The sequence below is a fragment of the Rhinatrema bivittatum genome, chromosome 6 (genome assembly GCF_901001135.1).
Source record: "Rhinatrema bivittatum chromosome 6, aRhiBiv1.1, whole genome shotgun sequence".
Classification (NCBI taxonomy): domain Eukaryota; kingdom Metazoa; phylum Chordata; class Amphibia; order Gymnophiona; family Rhinatrematidae; genus Rhinatrema; species Rhinatrema bivittatum.
In genome coordinates this window covers 312,105,214-312,122,842 of record NC_042620.1, presented here as the reverse complement: position 1 = coordinate 312,122,842, position 17,629 = coordinate 312,105,214, and the positions used below count along the sequence as shown (strand labels likewise).

At 43.1% G+C, this 17,629-nt stretch overlaps 1 protein-coding gene across 1 annotated transcript in view; it reads right to left on the bottom strand.

Moving 5' to 3' along the window:
• Nucleotides 1-11,432: 11,432 nt before the first annotated feature.
• LOC115094435 (bifunctional purine biosynthesis protein PURH-like) overlaps nucleotides 11,433-17,629 on the bottom strand; it is a 113,179-nt gene continuing 106,982 nt past the window's right edge. Inside the window, exon 16 of the mRNA XM_029607488.1 lies at nucleotides 11,433-11,725. Coding sequence (XP_029463348.1) covers nucleotides 11,606-11,725 — 120 coding nt within the window. The 3' untranslated portion in view covers nucleotides 11,433-11,605. The remainder of the gene's footprint in view (nucleotides 11,726-17,629) is intronic.

Sequence of the window (17,629 nt, the reverse complement as noted above, 5' to 3'; positions counted from 1 at the left end):
GCGTTTTAACTAAAACATTATGTGGGTACAAAAATACTTGTGTGTTCTGGACCTGATAGCAGAGAAGATTATGGGGGGGAGAAACTACATTTAGAGACATTTTAAAATTAATTTTTATTATACAGGAAGGGTTTGTTCTCAACCTATAATATGCCCTGGGCCTGCTTTGGCTGCACAGTCTTTCCCCTCCTGAGATTATGATAATTAAATTCAGCAGTCTCCTCTGTCTCCAAAGAATGATTTTGTAAAGGCAGGTCAGGAGCATTACGGAGATCCTGCTGACCTTTTTAAAAATTGCCACCAGCCAGGCTGGAAGAGCCAGGGGGACAGGCTGCGCTGGCTGATCCTTACATGATCAGTGATGGGCTGGCAGGTTCTTTATCAAGGGGTTGGTGCCAGCTCTATTGCACTTGGCATGGCACTACGTGTTTTACAAATTATTTAGCCTCTACCATCTCTCTCCATATAACAAATAAATTATGTAGAGCATATACAGGCCATTACGGTAAATCACGCTCAGCTGAGTGCACTGTTTAATTCGCAGTTGGACCCGCATCCACAACCCCTTATACTATAAGCCCAGAGCAGGTGTTAATTTCTGAGCAGCCCAAAAAAGTGTACAGAAAAGCAGAAAATACTGCTTTTCTGTACGTCCTCAGACTTAATATCATGGCGATATTAAGTCGGAGGAACCAAAAGGTACAAGAAAAAAAAGCATGCCAGCGGTCAGGTTAGGGAACGGGAAGCTCAATTAACGAGCATCCCTTATCCTAACCCGCTGCCAACCACCTCTCCTGCCAATTGCCCCTAGTGCCTTCTTGGCAGCCCAACCCTTCATTTAAATATTCGATTGCACACCCAGGAGCGGAGGCTGGGCGCGTGTTAGGAAAGCAGGCCCTCAACACTGAGCGCCCATTTTCCACGCAGATTTATTGTATCGGGCTGTCAGTAAATTGCATTCCAGTTTGGGGATTCTTGGCAGATTCTGAAACCTTTTACTGCTCAGTGCATTAAGTAATCTAAAACAAAGTTATACATGAGCTTTTGAAAGCAGATGTCACATTAGACACAGGTCCCTTCTTCAGATGTGAATATGAGCTCTCGATAGGTCCTGCAAACCATTTTTGGATAATACTTAAATTGATCCAGTGAAAACAATCACAGCATGCAGGGACTCTAATTTACTAGCGGAGCCATACAGCTACTCCAATCACTGCGTTACATATTCCTTTTCTACTAAAGTGAAAATAGAATGCTTTTACTACCTTTATCTGGATGGGGTTTAATTTGCGGTGGTCTTGGGTCTCTTCCCTAATTTCCTCATATGTCCCCTAACCCCCCCCCCCCCCCCCCCCCACACACACACACACACACACACACACCCCTAGGCTCATCTCTCCATTCTATTGTTTTATTCTCTCTCTGGTCTTCATCACTTCCCTCCCCTCCCCTGACAGCTGCATCTCTCATGTATCTAATTTTCTCCCGCTTCTCTTCTCTGCCTCTGAATCTATCCCCTACCTCACCATTGCTTCACTCCCTCCTCTTCTTTTTTTAAATTTATGTGTGTTATTGATAAACAGATAAAACATTCCAGAACTATGGTCTTATGCCTTAATAAAGAAAGATACAAAAAGCCATTGTACATACACAGGAACAGTTCACAGACAACCATAACCAACTTGATTACCAGTCAATATCTGATAGAACACTGCCACCATTATCAAAGTAATGAAATTATCTGGCAGTGAAATAAACAAGGTATGTCAAATTTGGTCTGGAAATTATCATTTACATACAGAAATTTTCATTTAAGGCACCCCTTCCCTCTCTCTCAATGCAATAAGTTCCTGATGAGGATAGATTTTGTAATGGTATTTTAACTCAGGGGTAATAATGCAATTTGAATTCGTAAGTGAACGCTGCAGTATAATAAGGTCATACAATATTATGTTGCTACGAAAGAGAGCCAGATCTCAGAATCTGACCAAGTCTGTGTAAATCAGGTTATCGCTTTATGTTTATATGCTGTGATTTTCCCCAGGGTGTGCATAGTAAGAACTTGGGTTTGGACATATTGTAGGGTGGGAACAGCCAATATTTTGCTATGGAACACCTAGAGGCCGTGACCACATATTTGATAAATCTATTCTGAGCTTTGTTGCGATCTGGCACCTCTCGGTTCAATAGAGCTTGATCTGCAGTGAGGGCCATTGATATCCCTAAAATGGAGGATAGCCACTCCGATACCCGCTGCCACATGTGCTGGAATTTGGGACAGGTCCACCAACGATGAACGAAAGTGCCTTCAGCAGAGCATAACTTCCAAAAGGAGTCGGGAAGCCCCGGCTTCATATATTGTAGCCTACCTGGAGCGATATACCACCAGAATAGCAGTTTATATCCATTCTCTATGTGGTTAGCGAATATCAACCTTTCCCCAATTGTGTATATACCTGCCTTCAATCTTCCACCAGCCACCCACCTTAAGTCCCTCTCCCATGCTCTGATATGTGCCATATCCATCTGGAATCTACCATTTAACAGTGAATAAAGCTGGGAGCTGAGTTTAAGTGATTTGTCCGCCTGCCTGCACAGGTTTTCGAATGGTGGTATACCAAGTACCAGATCAGCCGCAACTCCATTCCGTGCTATAAAATGTCTTAAGTGTAAGTATGGAAAGAATTCCATTTCCTGTAAGTGGTATCGAGCACAGAGTGAGCTAAAGGAAATCATCCCACGCGGTTCCCAGATACGCGCCAGTTGGTGAATATCCTGTGCAATCCATCTTTTAAAGGACAGGAGGTCCTCTGAAGGTTTGAAGGAAGTATTATGAAATAAATGTGTGCTATAGTAGTAAGTTCTGTGGCCCACTAACAATGTTTTCCAACACTCCCATGTTTTTAAGGTCACCTGTCTCCACGTGGCCCTTGGTTGCCATTGTGCCAAAAAGAGCTTGCTCCAACACCACCCATGTTTTTTTTTCCCTTTAAGTTTGTGCCAGTCAATAACAGCCTTTAATTGGGCTACTCCTTGATAGTAATGCAGGTTCAGCATCCCCCTTCGATTTAGGCAAGAATAGTATCTTTTTAGGAATACAGGGTCGCCTCCCCTTCCAAAGATATTTAAGCAATCTTTATTGCCATTTTTCTAAAATTTTCTCAGGAATTTCAATCAGCAAAGTTTGAAAAAGGTATAATAAGCGGGGCAGTATGTTCATTTTTATTATGGCTAGACGCCCCAGCCAAGAAATGTGGTAGCGATCCCAACTCTTCCAGTTCTTTATAAATCTTGGCCAGCAGAGGGGGATAGTTGAGTTGATAAAGATCAAGGGTATTACCTATATAGATTCCTAGATATTTTATCTTATTTGTGGCCCATTTAAAAGGGTGGGATTGTCTGATGTTCTTAGCCATGTCAGCAGATGTGGAAATGTTGAGTAACTCAGACTTCTCCCAATTAATTTTAAAGCCTGATACATGACTGAGGGCTGTAATTTCGTCGCTTACCGCTGGTAAGGATTGAGTGGAGTTAGTAATAGTAAATATGTCATCAGCAAAAAGAGATAATTTGGAGGAAAAATCCCCCACTCTTACTCCTGAAATATGGACATTATTGCGAATTCTGTGTGAAAGGTTCTAAAAATAGGGCAAAGAGAAGTGGGGATAAAGGGCAGCCTTGTCTAGTCCCTCTTTCTACTGGAAACATAAGAACATAAGAAAATGCCATACTGGGTCAGACCAAGGGTCCATCAAGCCCAGCATCCTGCTTCCAACAGTGGCCAATCCAGGCCATAAGAACCTGGCAAGTACCCAAAAACTAAGTCTATTCCATGTTACCATTGCTAATGGCAGTGGCTATTCTCTAAGAACTTAATAGCAGGTAATGGACTTCTCCTCCAAGAACTTATCCAATCCTTTTTTAAACACAGCTATACTAACTGCACTAACCACATCCTCTGGCAACACATTCCAGAGTTTAATTGTGCGTTGAGTAAAAAAGAACTTTCTCCAATTAGTTTTAAATGTGCCCCATGCTAACTTCATGGAGTGCCCCCTAGTCTTTCTACTATCCGAAAGAGTAAATAACCGATTCACATCTACCCGTTCTAGATCTCTCATGATTTTAAACAACTCTATCATATCCCCCCTCAGCCGTCTCTTCTCCAAGCTGAAAAGTCCTAACCTCTTTAGTCTTTCCTCATAGGGGAGCTGTTCCATTCCCCTTATCATTTCGGTAACCCTTCTCTGTACCTTCTCCATCGCAATTATATCTTTTTTGAGATGCGGCGACCAGAATTGTACACAGTATTCAAGGTGCAGTCTCACCATGGAGCGATACAGAGGCATTATGACATTTTCCATTTTATTCACCATTCCCTTTCTAATAATTCCCAACATTGTTTGCTTTTTTGATTGCCGCAGCACACTGAACCGATGATTTCAATGTGTTATCCACTATGACGCCTAGATCTCTTTCTTGGGTTGTAGCACCTAATATGGAATCCAACATTGTGTAATTATAGCATGGGTTATTTTTCCCTATATGCATCACCTTGCACTTATCCACATTAAATTTCATCTGCCATTTGGATGCCCAATTTTCCAGTCTCACAAGGTCTTAACAGTTTTCTTAATGGAAGAAGGTAAATACAGTACCCCAGGGATTTGTTCTTTTAACATATTTATAAATGATCTGAAAAAGGGAACAAGTGAGGTGATCAAACTTGCAGACAGCAGAAGTTGTTAAATCATAATTGTATTGTGAATAATTGCAGAAGAATCTTGAGATTTGGCATCCAAATGACAGATGAAATAAAAAAAAAAATGTAATGTGGACCACTGGAAGGTGATGCAGATAGGGGAAAATAATCCAAACTATAATTACACAATGTTAGGTTCCATATTGGGAATCATCTCCCAGGAAAGGGCTCTAAGCATCATTGTGGACAATACTTTGAAATCCTCATCTTAGTGTGCAGCAGCAGTCAAAAAACCAAACCATCACGCCGATACAGTAAAGCGCGGCCATGGTTACCTGGTTTTTAACCCGCTTTGGACCCACGTTTTGGATGCGTAAGGCGTACCTGCGATTATCGGCTTTTACGCGTCCTTACCGCTTGCCGAAAAGGACGCATATCCCTTTCTGCCCACCGCATGTATATGACATGTTAATGATCGGATTAGCTATTCCCTCCGATACAGTACCATGCACCCAAATTATCGCCCTGTTATCCAGCTTATTTACCGTGTCTTTAACCTGAATATTTACCGCCTACCCTATCCCTGGCGTTAGTGTAGTGTTCAGTCAGCTTCGTATCGGACAGCGCCATGGACAACATGTATATACTGGCTCTGGCAATGTTTTTCATTCGGTTGAGAAGCAGAATGAGAAATGCTTGATTGAGAAATGCTCGGCAGATTGGAGAGGCGAACAGGGGAGCCCAGCAGCAAGGGGAACCCATCCGACCGGAGACCCAGCAGCAAGACCGGAAGAGGTATGTGTTCTGTTTCGGTTCAACTGTACCATCCATCTCTGAGGCTCCGGACATGGACACCTCTACGGACACCGGAAAGATAGGCATCCGCTAGGCGTCCTGAGGCTCCGGGGTCCAGCAGAGACATGGATGCCCTATATGGACGGCCTATACAGAGCCTTCCTCCTGCTTGGACGCCGCTGGCTGGGCGCTCAAGGCAGCAGGGCCTACAGGTGGGAAGGTCCATGAACGGAAGCCACGACCTCGGACGTCCAAGGTCGCGGTGTCCGTTCATGGACCTTCCTGCCTGTAAACGGGCGTCCATGATCGGAGGCCCCGCTGCCTTGAGCGCCCAGCCTCTGGCTTGGACATCTGGCCGGGCGCTCAAGGCAGCAGGGTATGTAGAAAAGAACCATCCACTTACCTAGTGGAATGACATTTGAAATGACAGGTACCAGTGCACCCTGGATACTGTATAGGCGCTGCATACCACTCTATACAGTAAAATGGATTGCGAACGCCTACCGCTTCATTGACATGCTTTGGACGCCGCTTGGATTTGTGTCTAATTTGAATACTGAATCGAGCGGTATGTGAACCGAAACATGCGCCCGGCCGCACTGTTTTACGTGTCCTTACTGTATCGGCCTGCATGTTAGGAATTATTAGAAAAAGGATGAAGAATAAAAGAATATATCTCTCTATCGTTCTATGGTGTGACCACCACACCTAGAGTTCTCTGTGCAATTCTGGTTGTCTTATTTCAAAAACGATATAGCAGAAACAGAGAAGGGCGACCAAAATGAAAGGGACGAGCTTCCCTTTGAGGAAAGGCTAAAGAGGGGGGATATGATAGAGATGTTTAAAATTATGAGAGGTCTAGAACAGGTACATGTGAATCGGTTATTTACTCTTTCGAATAATAGAAAGTCTAGGGGGCACTCCATGAAGTTAGCATGTGGCACATTTAAAACTAATCAGAGAAAGTTCTTTTATACTCCATGCACAATTAAACTCTGGAATTTGTTGCCAGAGGATGTGGTAAGTGCAGTTAGTATAGCTGTGTTTAAAAAAGGATTGGATAAGTTCTTGGAGGAAAAGTCCATTACCTGCTATTAAGTTCACTTAGAAAATAGCCACTGCAGTTAGCAATGGTTACATGGAATAGACTTAGTTTTTGGGTACTTGCCGGGTTCTTATGGCCTGGATTGGCCACTGTTGGAAACGGGATGCTGGGCTTGATGGACCCTTGGTCTGATCCAGTATGGCATGTTCTTATGACCAGTCAGTCATACTCTGTCTCCTATCTTTTAACCAGTTCATATCTCATGACACTTTAATTTCCTAAGTAAACTCTCATGAGAAAATTTGTCAAATGCCTTATGAAAATCCAGATAATTACATCCACTGGCTCAGCATTATCCACATAGAAACATGATGGCAGAAAAAGAATGCAAGGCCCAACTAATTCAGCTTTCCAATTACCATCACTCCACCATTACATTCCCTGCATTTATGCTATGCTTTCCTGAATTCAGATAGTTGTTTTTTTTCCCCACCAGCTCCACGGGGAGGCCATCCTATGCATCCACCACCCTCTCTGTAAAGAAATATTTCCTAAGATTACTCCTGAATCTATCCCCTTTCATCCTCATCTCATGACCCCCCCCCCTCATTCTAGAACCTCATTTCTCTTGAAAGAAGTTTTCCTCCTGTACATGGAAACCTTTGAGATATTTAAATGTCTATCATATCCCCTCTCTCTCCTTTCTTCTAGGGTACAGATATTTAGATCTTTAAGTCTAGAACAAAGACCACTGATCATTTTAGTAGCCAGCCCCTGGACCAACTCCATCTCGTTTATATCCTTTTGAAGGTATGGCCTCCAGAATTGGACACAGTATTCCAAATAAGATCTCACCAGTACCTAATACAGGGGCAATACCACCTCTCTTTTTCTGTTGTCCATTCCTCTCCAAATGCAGCCAAGCAACTTTCTGACTTTTGAGATAGCTTTATATAGCTGTTTGACCACCTTATAATCATGTTCATTCACCCCCCGAACCTGTACTTCTTTCATGCTTAGAAGAATTTCACATCCACTACTATACTCTCTTGGGTTTTTGCAGCCTAAATGCATAACTTATTTTGCATCAAATTTTAGCTGCTAAACCAGACCATTCCTCGAGTTTTGCTAGATCCCTCCTCATGTTTTATCCACACCTTCCTGGCTGTCTACCCTGTTGCAGATTTCATAATCATCAGCCAAGACAAAACCTTTCCTGACAATCCTTCCACTATGTCACTCACAAAGATGTTTATTAACCGCTTCAAAAATATGTAGCAGACTGGTGAAGCAAGACATTTGAGTAAATGTTAGCTGTGTCCCATTAAATCAAATCTGTCTATATGTAATTTGAATCTGTACAATAGTTTGTACGATTGTTCCCAGCATTGAGATCAGGCTCACCAGATCAGCCCTGGAGCTCTTCTTAAAGAGATTGGTGTTACATTGGCCACTCTCCAATCTTCAGGTACAATAGTTGATTTTAATGGTTAGACCTATTACTATTAATTTATTTTTTAGTTCTTTCAGAACTCTGGGATGTAAACCATCTGGTCCAAGTGATTTGCTACTCATTAGTTTGTCAAGTTGCCCTATTACATTTTCTAGGTTCACCATGATTGGTTTCAGTTCTTCCAAATCATTACCATTAAATACTGTTTTCAGCAAGGGTCTCTCTCAAATATACTCCTCAGTAAACACTGAAGCAAATAATTCATTTGATCTTTCCCCTATGGCCTTGACTTCCCTAAGTGATCTTTTTACCCCTCGATTATCTAAAGGCCCAATCAATGCCCTTACAAGATTAGGCGTTTTTGCCTTTTCAGCAAGCTTCTTTTCAAATTCATTTTGCCTGCCTTAACACAGGATGTGCTTATGCTTTTTCCAAATTTTCTTCAGTTAGATCCTCTTTCCATTTTTTTAAAGTTCTGTTGGCTATAATAGCCTCTTTCACCTTACCTTTTAACCATGCCAAAAGTTGTTTGGCTTTCCTTTTATAATGCTTCCAAGATGGTATTTTAAACAATGTCCACACCTAATGTAAACTCAACTTTTTCAGCTGCATCTTTTACTTTTTTTTTTATTTTCCTCATTTAATTATAGTCACTATTTTGAAAGCTAACTGCTACAGTAGTTTTCCTTCATTTCCTCTTTCCAGTTAAGAAATATTTGATTGTGTTATGATCACTATTGCCAAATAGCCCCCACTACTATCTCTTGTACAAATCCTGCATTCCATTTTGGATTAGGTCTAAAATAGCTCCCCCTTTCATTGGTTCCTGGATCAGCTGCTCTTTGAAGCATTTATTTCATCTAGAAACTTTTACTGCCCTAGCATGTCCTGATGTGACATTTACCAAATCAATATCGGCATAATTAAAATCTCCATTACTGTGTTGCCAGAGTTGTTAGCTTCCCTAATTTCTGTTAAATGATGAAATGTTATCTGTTCATTCTGGCCAGGTGAACAGTAGTATACCCCCACTGTTATACTCTTCCCTATCACACACAATTTCTATTGATAGAGATACGGCAGTAGTCTAACTGCATTGTGGAATATTTGTTTGATTATGCTGTCCTTACCATATAACACCACTCTCCCCCCCATCCCCAAACATTTTTATCCACCCTATCATTGCAATATTTGTATCTGGTATCGCACTGTCCCATTGGTTATTATCCTTCTATCATGTCTCTGAGATGCCAATTATGTCTACCTCTTCATTGCTATATACTCTAACTCCCACTTTTTTTGATTTAGTTGCTGCATTTGCATACAGACATTTCAAAGTATGATATTTATATTTATAGCATGCCTAGCAGTTGACGGGGATAATTGGAAATCTTAAGTCTGCTATTTACTTAAAAGGCATGTCAGCTTCTTTTATCTTTATTGGAACATATCTGGATGCTCAAACTTCCGTTTTATTAGTATCCTTCAGAGATACCTCCTTCCAAATCATGGGCTGTTAAGCAACTGACAGTTTCTCCCATATTCTAGATTCTGCTCTCTTTAAGTGTTAGTTTTACTCTGTTTAAAGGTTGAGCATATCCTTTTTAAAGAGGCTCCCTTTCCCCAAAATGTTGCACAGTTCCTAACAAATCTAAATCCCTCTTCCTTGCACCAGTCTCATCCACACATTGAGACTTAGGAGCTCTGCCTGCTTCTGTGATCCTACTTGAAATGAAACCCAAAATATAACATGTAACAAAATCCCAAATAAATATATGACCTGTTATACAAGGAAAGTCTATATGAGACCTAGTGTACCTTCATACGATGCTATTAGTAATATAGCTATATATTACTAATAGCATCATATGAAGGTACACTAGGTCTCATATAGTCTTTCCTTGTATATATTACTAATAGCATCGTATAAAGGTACACTAGGTCTCATATAGACTTTCCTTGTATATATTACTAATAGCATCGTATGAAGGTACACTAGGTCTCATATAGACTTTCCTTGTATAACAGGTCATATTTATTTGTGCTTCTGTGATCCTGCATGTGGAATAGGGAGCATTTCCACGAATGCTACCCGAGCAGTTCTGGATTTCAATTTTCTATCTACAATCATAAATTTGGCTTCCAGAAACCTATATATAAGAGCAGGAAGAAAGTCAGTCACATATTTTCCGATTACCCCAGCATATTTCACATAACCTTGTTATTTAACCCTGTTATTTTCTCATTAACCCTCATGTTATTTTACTAACTGCTATTGCATTTTATTTATTGTCATTTTTTATTGCCATTTTTCATTGATATTTGTTTATTAATTTATTAATTTGTTATTGCATTTATTTTCATTTATTAATTGTTATTTATTAATTGTTAGCATTGTTATATATATATATTTTTTCTGTTTCTTGGATTAACTATGTTCATTGTAAACCGCTAACTTGAAGCGATAGTTACTGTTCATTGTAAACCGGGGTGATATGTATATTATACAGGAACCTCCGGTATATAAATCCTTAAATAAATAAATAAATATCCCACACCTCCTTTTGTCAGTTCTCACATGTATCAAGACAGCTGGCTCTTCCCCAGTACTGTCTAAAATCTTATCTAGGTAACACATGAGGTCTGACACCTTTACATCAGTTAGGCAAGTTACCAAGTGATTCTCACATCCATCAACCACTCAGCTATCTGTATTCCTAAGGATTAAATTGCCAACTATGAGAGTCATCCTCATCCTTCCCTCTTAGTCACAAACCCTTGAAGTTTCTTCCTCAGTGCAAAAGGATACTGCATCATCCTAACAGCACATCCTAGCTGCAGGATCACTTCCTGCTACACCAAGATGATCCTCTCCTTTCACGTGACCTTCCTTCTCCAAGGCAGCACAAGGGATGCCAGACTGGAGTTGGGTCTTTACTACTAATTCCCTGAAGATCTCTTCTCAAATGTTTGTCTGCCTCAGCTCCTCCAGGTGTACTACTCTAGCCACTGGAGATCAGACTCTTTTTCAGAGAGTTAAGAGTTATTTGTATTGAATGCACACATACAACCTCACACCAACTGGCCAATAAACATACATGTGCCACTGAGTGGAAAATACCAGAAGGCCCACAATCTCACTCCTGGACTGCTGTCTGCATCTTAATGTTGAATTGCTAGAGTTAATTAAAATTGGTAAGAAGAAGGGATGCTTAATCTAATGTGAAATCCTTAAAATTTACTTGGTGTACTTTATGGCAGTTTGCAATGACCTGCAAGGGGACAACTGTAAATCTACTGATAAGGACTAGGTTACTTCCTTATTTATCTAAATCCCCAATTGATTCTTGTTGTAAAACATGACCCTTTTGCCCTCTTAACTGGGATAAAAGTCTTTGGGTGAGTAGGAGGTGGGAGGGGGAAAAAAAGACTATTAATCTCGCTGCAAACAATTTTTATTTTCATAATTTGTGAACCTTCAAAACATTTCAAAAACCATTTTGAATAAATTGATTTTTGGAACAAGACTGTATTTACAGCATTAACATCCAGTTTGAGGATCTTCAAATCCTTCCTTCTAGAAGACTGCCAGCAAAGTTGCATAGAGTATTCAGTGGTGGAAGAGACGAAGGTTGGTATGCACTAAAGTTATTCCCAGGTCATCACAGGCTGCAATCACCACCTTATCTGCAGCTGAGCCAGAAGGGGCTGCAATGAACTGCACTCCACTCTAAACAAAAGAGAACATGATGTCAAGCCCAGCACAGGAGGCAAAAATACCATTCAGCAAAATCATGCAAAATTTACATACCCAAAGTACTTCTACTTATGGAACACTTGCTTACGTGAACCACCAACTCCAAGTTTACATTCATAGAAACATAGAAATAATGCCAGCAAGGGACCAAATGATCCATCCAATCTGCCAGCAAGCTTATGATAGTATCTGCTGTGTTGTGCAGGTTAACCTCATGCTTATCAATTTCAAAGACTGTAAACATCAGGGCACTCGGTTGCTGTCTGAATCTAATTCCACCTTTCCCTTTGTTGTTGAACCAGAGAGCAATGATGGAGTTGCATCAACAGTATGAAGGCTTATTGGTTAAGGGTAGTAACCACCACAGCAGCAAGTTACCCTCTGATATGTGTGCCTGAGCTTGAGACCAACATGGAGATGGCAACTAGCCCAGAATCCTCTGCTATCTTAGCCTTTCTGGCTATGTGAACTAAAATGCCCTACTGAACCTGACCTGCAGGAATTCCAAGGACACCTGGACAGCAGTTGAAGCTGGTGACAATTTGTGATGCCTAATTATAGGGTCACAAAAGCAGAAGGCAACTGTCAGAACCTCAGGCTAGAATGTTGGATACAGGGGCAACTGTATCAGGGGCATCTGTAAACACAGCCTAAGATTTAACAACTGCCCTGAACAGCAAGATTTTAACAGATCAAAGGATTATCTAAAGAATGATGGTAAATGGGCCCCAACTTGGAGAACTGGTCAGGGTAGTTTAAGGATAATCTCATGCGCTGTTGACATGACAGCTTATGTAAATGATTCTCCAGGTGGTCATGCAATTTCAGAATTTCTGACCTAGTACTGTATTGTATTTTACCTATAAAAGAAGGATCAGTTCATGTATACAACGAGATGCTGGTGGTCAGTTTGTCAGTGAAATGGCATCCAGCATTTCCCAAGAATACTTATATTGCTCAATAAAAAATTATGCTTTCTACAAAATCTAAGTGTTCTTGCATCTCTGGGTAAGCGTCATAAAACGTGTTTTGGCACAACACCCCATGCACTTTTCTCTTCATTTCCATCCTTTAGCCTTTAGAGATCCTCAGCGTTTATCCCATGCCCCTTTGAAATCTTTTGCTGTTTTTGTCTTCACCACCTCCTCTGGAAGGGCATTCCAGGCATCCACCACCCTCTCTATGAAGAAATATTTCCCGACGCTGGATCTTAGTCATCCTCCTTGGAGTTTCATTTCATGACCCCTAGTTCTACTGATTTCTTTCCAATGGAAAAGGTTCAAAGTACACAAATCATTAAAACCTTTCGGGTACCTGAAAGTCTGCACCATATCTCCCCCTACACTTAACTCTTCCATCCAGGGTATATATATTCATATTCTTCAGTCTCTCCTCATAAATCTTCCACACCATTTTGGTCACTTCTTTGGACCACCTCCATCCTGTTTCTATCCTTTTTGAGATACGGGCTCCAGTACTGAACACAGTACTCGAGGTGAGACCTCAGCAAGGACCTGTACAAGGTGATTATCACCTCTGTTCTTACTGGTTATTCCTCTCTATGCAGGCCAGCATTCTTCTAGCTTTAGCTATCGCCTTGTCACAGTGCTTCGCCAAGAAGGAAATATAATATGAGTAACAGCATAGGATTTGATCAAAATAGGAACCTTTCCTTCACCCCACTCAGACTTTTCAATATTTGTTCTACCACTTTTATATGAATGGTACTATTCTACTTCAATAAATTATCTTCTTCCAGTGCAGATTAAGCTTCTGCAAAATTCATTTGTCCATTACAGTCCTTGCTTCCATGTACCTGTCACCACTGCAAACACAGTAAGCCCATATGCTAAGCCAGTGTTTCCCAACCAGTGTGCTAAGGCACATGACACAGTATACCTTCAGACCTGATCAGGTGTGCCACAAAAGTCACCACTGCCTGATACTTGGATCCAGGCCAGCACCTGGGCTCTGCTCTCAGCACCTTGCAGCAACAAGAGACACAAGCAGTGACTCTTAAGGATGTAGGAGTTCCTCTCTGAGAACATGTGTAATCATGTGCATCTCTTCTATCTACAGCATGAACCCTGATGTGGGGGAATTAATTGTAAAATTTGATTTCTCAACTGCTAATTTTCTTTCTTGGAGGCCTACCAGATTACTCCCCTACCAGCAGATGGAGACCCAAGAATGAAAGCTTTGCTAAAAACATTCATACAAGCAACGGTGGCATCTGCAGCCTATACTTATGAACATTACAAAGCAACCTCTTCCCATGAGCAGGGATAAACCAATAAAACAAATCAACTACCACGGATGAGCCCCCCTACTAAAAGGGCTCCCAAACTCAGATAGAACTCAGATCAGAGGCGTACGAAGGAGGGGCGGTGCCATTGTTGCCAGCAGGAAGGTCCTGAGGTGGTGCAAAACTGATGTGGCAGGGGAAATCCTGCCAGCAAAAATAAAGGACCTGCAGCAGTGGCAGAGGCCAGCGGCACTGCTGGTATTTCTTGGAGCTGGCAGCAAAGAAAAGGCCCAGTATTGCCACTGGCACTCCCAGAGCCGGCAGCCGAAGAAGAGGCCCTATGGTGCTGGGTTTTGCCTCCCTTCCAGCAGATAGAGAGAAAAACTTTGAGGGCACCCCCTCTTAACTGGTGTGCCACCTTCAGCTCCTCAGTTTGAAGAATTCCCAAGCAGAAATATGTAACAATTAAACAGACATGTCAAGCAAAGGACAAGGAAAAACTCCAAATACATGTGAACTCTCTGCATAGGATAAGGAAAAGCCTGTAGCCTCCTTCGGTCTGAAAAATAACCAGAAGAAAAGACTGTGGTGACAGCTCAAGCAGACTCTCTCCTATTTCTGAACACCCCTATGGGCGGGCATCTGGACTGATTCGTGGTACTATAGGAACGAAAATTATCAGGTAAGAACTAATTTTCCTTTCCCTGTACGTACTCAGATCGGTCCAGACTGCTGGGATGTACCCAAGCTCCCTTAACTAGGGTAGGACTTAGACAGTCCCACTTGGACGATGCTGCCATGGAAGCTGTTGACGTCCAAACGGTAATGTCTGGAAAAGGTATGCAGTGACTTCTAGGTAGCCGCCCTGCAAATCTCCTGCGGCGAAACCAAATGACTTCCTGCCCAGGAAACAGTTTGCGACCTAGTCGAATGCGCTTTCAAACCCTCTGTGACAGGCCGCCCAAGACATATGTATGCAGAAGCAATGGTCTCTTTCAACCAGTGGGCTATAGATGATTTGGATGCTTTCTGGCCCTTCTTAGGTCCGCTCCACAAGACAAACAGATGATCTGAGAGACGAAAGGAGTTGGTGACCTCCAGATAATGCAAAAGAACCCTCTTGACATCTAGACGCTGCAACTCTCGTGCATGAGGTGACTCCAAGTCAGCATCAGTAAAAGCTGGGAGGCTCCACTGTGATTCAGATGGAAAGCTGAAACAACCTTTGACAGAAAGGAGGGAACTGTTCGGAGAGAGACCTCAGAATCCTAAAAGTGTAGGAAAGGTTCTCAGCAAGAAAGGGCTTGCAACTCAGACACTTGTCTAGCAGAACAAATGGCCACCAAAAACACAGTCTTCAGAGTTAAGAAGGCCTCTTTGAAGGACTTAAGGGGTTTGAAAGGGACCTCACACAACACCTTGAGCACCAAATTCAGACTCAATGGATGGACATACAGGCCGGACTGGGGGATTTAAATGCTTCACCCGCAGAGAAAACTGACCACATTCAGATGAGCTGCACCCTGAACTTTGCCTCTAAGGCCGCCACCAGCACCTGAAGGGAATTAAGACAATCCCTTGGAGAGACCTTTCTGCAAGAAAGCCAAGATCTGGGCCACCGAGGACTCCCGGCTCACACCACCAAGATTTTAAAACCTTCCAAACCCGGACGTCAGTTAAAGAAGTAGAGGTCTTCCTTGCTCAAAGCAGGGTTGTAATGACATCCTCAGGATAGCCTTTCTTCCTCAACTGCTGCCTCTCAAAAGCCAGGCCGCAAGACAAAAGCGATCCGCCCTGTCGAAAAAATATAGGGCCTTGACACAATGTTCTGAAGAGGATTCAGGCGCAGGTGTCCGTCCACTGCTAGATTGACTAGGTTTGCAAACCAGGGTCACTCTGGAGTCACCAAGATTAACTTTCCAAGATGAATTTCTATCCTTCTGAGAATCTTGCCTATTAGAGACCATGGAGGAAACACAAAGCAGTATGTTGGTCGGCCATGGGAGCACCAAGGCATCATCTCCTTCTGCTCTGTGTCCTCTCCTGCAACTGAAGAAACGCGAAGCCTTGACATTCCCTTGAGTCGCCATCAAGTCCAGATGGGGAGGACCCCATCTGCGAGAGATGAGGCTCATTGCTTCATCAGAGAGCTCCCACTCTCCCGGGTCCAACCTCTGATGGCTCAGAAAATCCACCTGCACGGTGTCAATCCCTGCTATGTGCGAGGCTGCCAGCAAGGCCAAATGCTGTTCCGCCCAGGCCATCAGCTGCTCCGCTTCCAAGGCCAATGGATGACTCTTGTCACCCCTTGATGGTTGATGTAGGCCACTGTTGTCTCATTGTCAGACAGGACTCGCATTGCCTGGATGAGCAAGAGCAGAAGAAAACTCTGCAAAGCTAACCGCACTGCTCTCATTTCCAGGCAATTGGACCACAATGCTTCCTCCTGCGACCATCAACCCTGGACCAACTGTGACTGGCACACTGACCCCCAACCGGAGAGGCTGTCATCCATAGTCACTACCACTCACTGAGGCATTTCAAGATCCATCCCGCGCCTCAGGTGGTCCTGAATAAGCCACCAGCCAAGACTTGACCTGGTGGATTCTGTGAGAGGCAAGGGGACGTGAAACTCCTCAGACATTGGATCCCAATAGGACAGCAATGCTCTCTGCAAGGGCCTCATATGAGCAAAGGCCCACGGAACCAACTCCAGTGTGGATATCATGGAGCCAAGGACATGTAAATAATCCCAGACTCTGGGCAACGACGCTGCTAGGAGCCGAACTTGTGTCTGCAGCTTGATGGTTCTCTCTTCCAGCAGGAAGACCTTGCCCACACTGGTATCAAACCACACCCCTAAGAAATTCAGGACTTGAGCAGGATGAAGATGACTCTTTGACTGATTCACAACCCAACCGAGGGACTGCAGAGGTCGCTGGACTGTATCCGCCGCCTGCTTGCAGAGGGCCTCTTTCGCCTGAATGAGCCAGTCGTCTAGGTACAGGTGGACCAGAATCCCTTCTCTGCAAAGGGCTGCCTCTACCACCACCATCACTTTGGTGAAAGTGCACTGAGCCGTCGCCAGGCTGAAAGGAAGGGTGCAGAACTGGAAATGCAAGCAGAGGGCCATGAACCAAAGAAATCTCCAGTGAACCCTGTGGATGTCTATGTGCAGATATGCCTCCATCAGATCCCTCTGTGCACAGCTGCAATGACTGAGCGGAGGGTCTCCATCCGAAAATGTGAGACTTTGAGGGACCTGTTTACCTTCTTCGGATCCAGTAGTGGACGGCAGGAACCCTCCTTTTTCGGCACCATGAAATAAATGGAATGTCCCGTGCCCCACTCCTCCTGGGGAACAGGAACTATGGCCCCCAGGCATTCCAGCTTGTGGATGGTCTGTTTGATTATTCCCCTCTTCACCAGCGAGCCGCATGGGGAGTTTACAAAGAGGTCCCGGAGAGGCCGAGCAAATTCTAAAGCATAACCGCTGGTCTGACGTTATCTTGACCATTCCTTGTAAAAGAGGGACAACAGTCTGCCTATAACCGGGATGGAGGAATGGGTCGGCCGCATCTCATTGAGAGGATTTGGCCACGAGGACTCCCTGGCCAGTTGCATCTCGACCT